Below are 2,605 nucleotides of genomic sequence, written 5' to 3' on the forward strand. Positions count from 1 at the left end.
GCGCGGGGAGGCGGGCTGCCGTCTGTTGCCTGCGAGTGCGGCATTACTGAGGGCGGGGCTGGTCGGTCGCCACGGTGACGGGTACGCGCATTGCCGCCAGAGCCGTCGGCGGGCGCGGCTGGCCCTCGGCCACCGGCGAGGTGCGGGTTTGCCGTCCCCTGGCAGACCGCGACAGCGCTCTCCCTGCGGACCTGGAGGCAGCACGCGATGCCATGCGGGATCGACTTTGGTCCCGTTTTCAGATGGGTACGAGCGAGGCAGGAGGCCACCGCCCTGTCAGGGGCCTGCTGGGGGTGCGAAGAGGGTTCGCGCAGCCTGGCGCCGATGTGGGGTGTGCCCCAAACTGGGTCCGGCTCCGAACCTGGGAGCCCGAGCTCAAACACCGCTCTGTTACCACAAGACTCGAAAGATAGCGTTGGCTTTATCTTTCTCGGCCAAAGAAAGTAATCGCCCCGATACTGCAGTGCAGGCAGCCTCTCGTGATCGTGTTAGTTAGCATTTTATCAGAAAGTGCGGACTGAGTATGATCTAATCCAAGAAAGCTTTTCTAAAAAAGTGCCTAGGTGCCGTGAAAGTAAGGGATCTGGTGGATGCTAGCGCAGTTCCGCCTCCCTTACGTCCTAAGAGACTCAGAAAAACTTTTCAGTTTCCAAGTGGGATCACCTCTGCTGAAGTGGAGGGTGTTTAAGGTCACACTGGGAAGCAGCCTCTTTTTTTTTAATCGCACACATAACAGCTGTGACCACAGAAAGAGTAAAAAAGGATCAGAAGCACTGCTACAAAATTAGCCAGTGTGTTTATTCACAGTTGACACTACCTGGGAAGGAACCACCATTTGCTGGGGAACAACATGTTCTTGACTTCAGTTGCCCCATTCTTTAAGACCTTTAGTACAATAACAAATATATTGAATCACAAAGTGAAAACACTGCTCCAAATGATAGGAACTTCTTTAAGTTACGCTTGGACTGTAAAGATCTGTTATCTGTATTATCCTGTTAGATATTTCTTACTAACTAGAAAATCACACAGCTTTGTGAGGTTCCTCTTAATGGAAGGCAGCAGCCCTAGAAAAAACAAAAACCATGTACGCACACACAGATATATATGTATATAAACCCCCCTATTATTAATGAAACAGCTGGTGGGAAAACTTTGCTCATATATCAGCCTTACCTGCAGAACCACCTTCTTAATAGAGGAGGAATTTAGGATACGTCACATGTTCCACCAAGGTTGCCTCAGCTGGGAAGCTACAATCCGGCTGTAGTTGTGGTTGTAGCTTGTGGACTGTTTACATATTTCTGGTAGAAATTGCCTTAAGGGCAACAAATAAATTAGTCGCAGGAGGTAATCAGAAGATACTGAGGTTTTGGTTTTACTGCTATGGGTTTATGTTTGAAAGGTATAGGACTAAAATAAAAGCATGTTATCTTAATAATCAGTTATTTGAGACCCACAGTTATTCTGTGGGTTAACTTTTGTAGGAGATGACTTTATTGGTAGGGGTTCTTTTTGCCACCTGTGATCTCAGTTTTACAGCCTGAAAGTGGTTCGATTTATATCATCTTCAGAGTAGGTGTCTGCTGCTTGGAAACATTTCAGAATTATAAGTTCCATTGAATTATTCCTTTGGCATTTTAAAATGCCTTACAATATTTTTAGGTCTGGGGTATAGATGTTCCCTCTGAAAGGGCAGAAAAATGCCTGGGAAAAGCATCAAGTCGCTTTGAGACATTGGAGGTAGCAGACTGCCTTTCATCGCTTGGAAAGGCTGTTGGGAGGCCAGGTTAGGAGATGAAAAGGCCTTTAAGCTCTGCTGCACAGCAGGCTTTCCCTGCATCACTTGTAGAAAGGCTTTCCTCAAATATGGTTTCATTCCTCTTAAGCTGTTAATTTGATGTGGATTTTGTTCGTCTGCTAGGGTTCTTGATGGTGGAGCTGGGTGATAAAGGGTTGACCCTGGGATGCCGTACACAAAATTGCAGAGGAGGTAATGCTGTGCCGCCCCAGGCAGTCTCTGCAGAGTCACCCGAGGCCACAGGCTGGAGAGGCTCCGCAAAGCTTCCCGGTTCCACACAGCTGGGGGGAAACTGTCTTCAGTGTGATAAAGCTGAGAGAAATACATGCAGAGCCTGATTTCTGGATACTTCAGCAAGAAGTTGTAGATTTTACTTATGCAGCAGTGGTAAGCCTCGTTACAAGGAGAGTAATTTGAATAGAGCATGATGCATCCAATGTTTTCATGGGCATCTGTAACTGCATCCAGATAACCACCCATCTCAAACAGCATAGATTCTGGATGGTTGTCTTGGTCAGTACAGTTTGTAGCATGGCCTTTTTGGACTACTCTGCCCGAGAAACTCCTCAGTTCATAGAAGAGAAGGTGTGTATTTCGGAGAGTTGCGAGAGTTGCTGTTGATCTGTATGGGAAAGCAAAGACCCTGCAAAATTCTGCGTAAGGCAACCTCGCTTCTTCACCAGTCCGTATGTGGTAGGGACACTTAGCACAGATGTGGTTCTGTCTCTGCCAGCAATAGGGCTTTACCACAGTCCCCTGATTTGTCAGATATTCTTGGAAAATGGTCTTCTCTCCCAGATTCAT

At 47.3% G+C, this 2,605-nt stretch overlaps 1 protein-coding gene across 1 annotated transcript; it reads right to left on the reverse strand.

Moving 5' to 3' along the window:
• Positions 1 to 1,624: 1,624 nt before the first annotated feature.
• On the reverse strand, positions 1,625 to 2,605 carry APOBEC4 (apolipoprotein B mRNA editing enzyme, catalytic polypeptide-like 4 (putative)). Its single transcript, XM_010580686.1, has one exon. The coding sequence runs from the start codon at positions 2,603 to 2,605 to the stop codon at positions 1,625 to 1,627; it is 981 nt and encodes a 326-aa protein (XP_010578988.1).

This window comes from Haliaeetus leucocephalus, unplaced genomic scaffold, assembly GCF_000737465.1.
Source record: "Haliaeetus leucocephalus isolate CR32 unplaced genomic scaffold, Haliaeetus_leucocephalus-4.0 Scaffold730, whole genome shotgun sequence".
NCBI lineage: Eukaryota > Metazoa > Chordata > Aves > Accipitriformes > Accipitridae > Haliaeetus > Haliaeetus leucocephalus.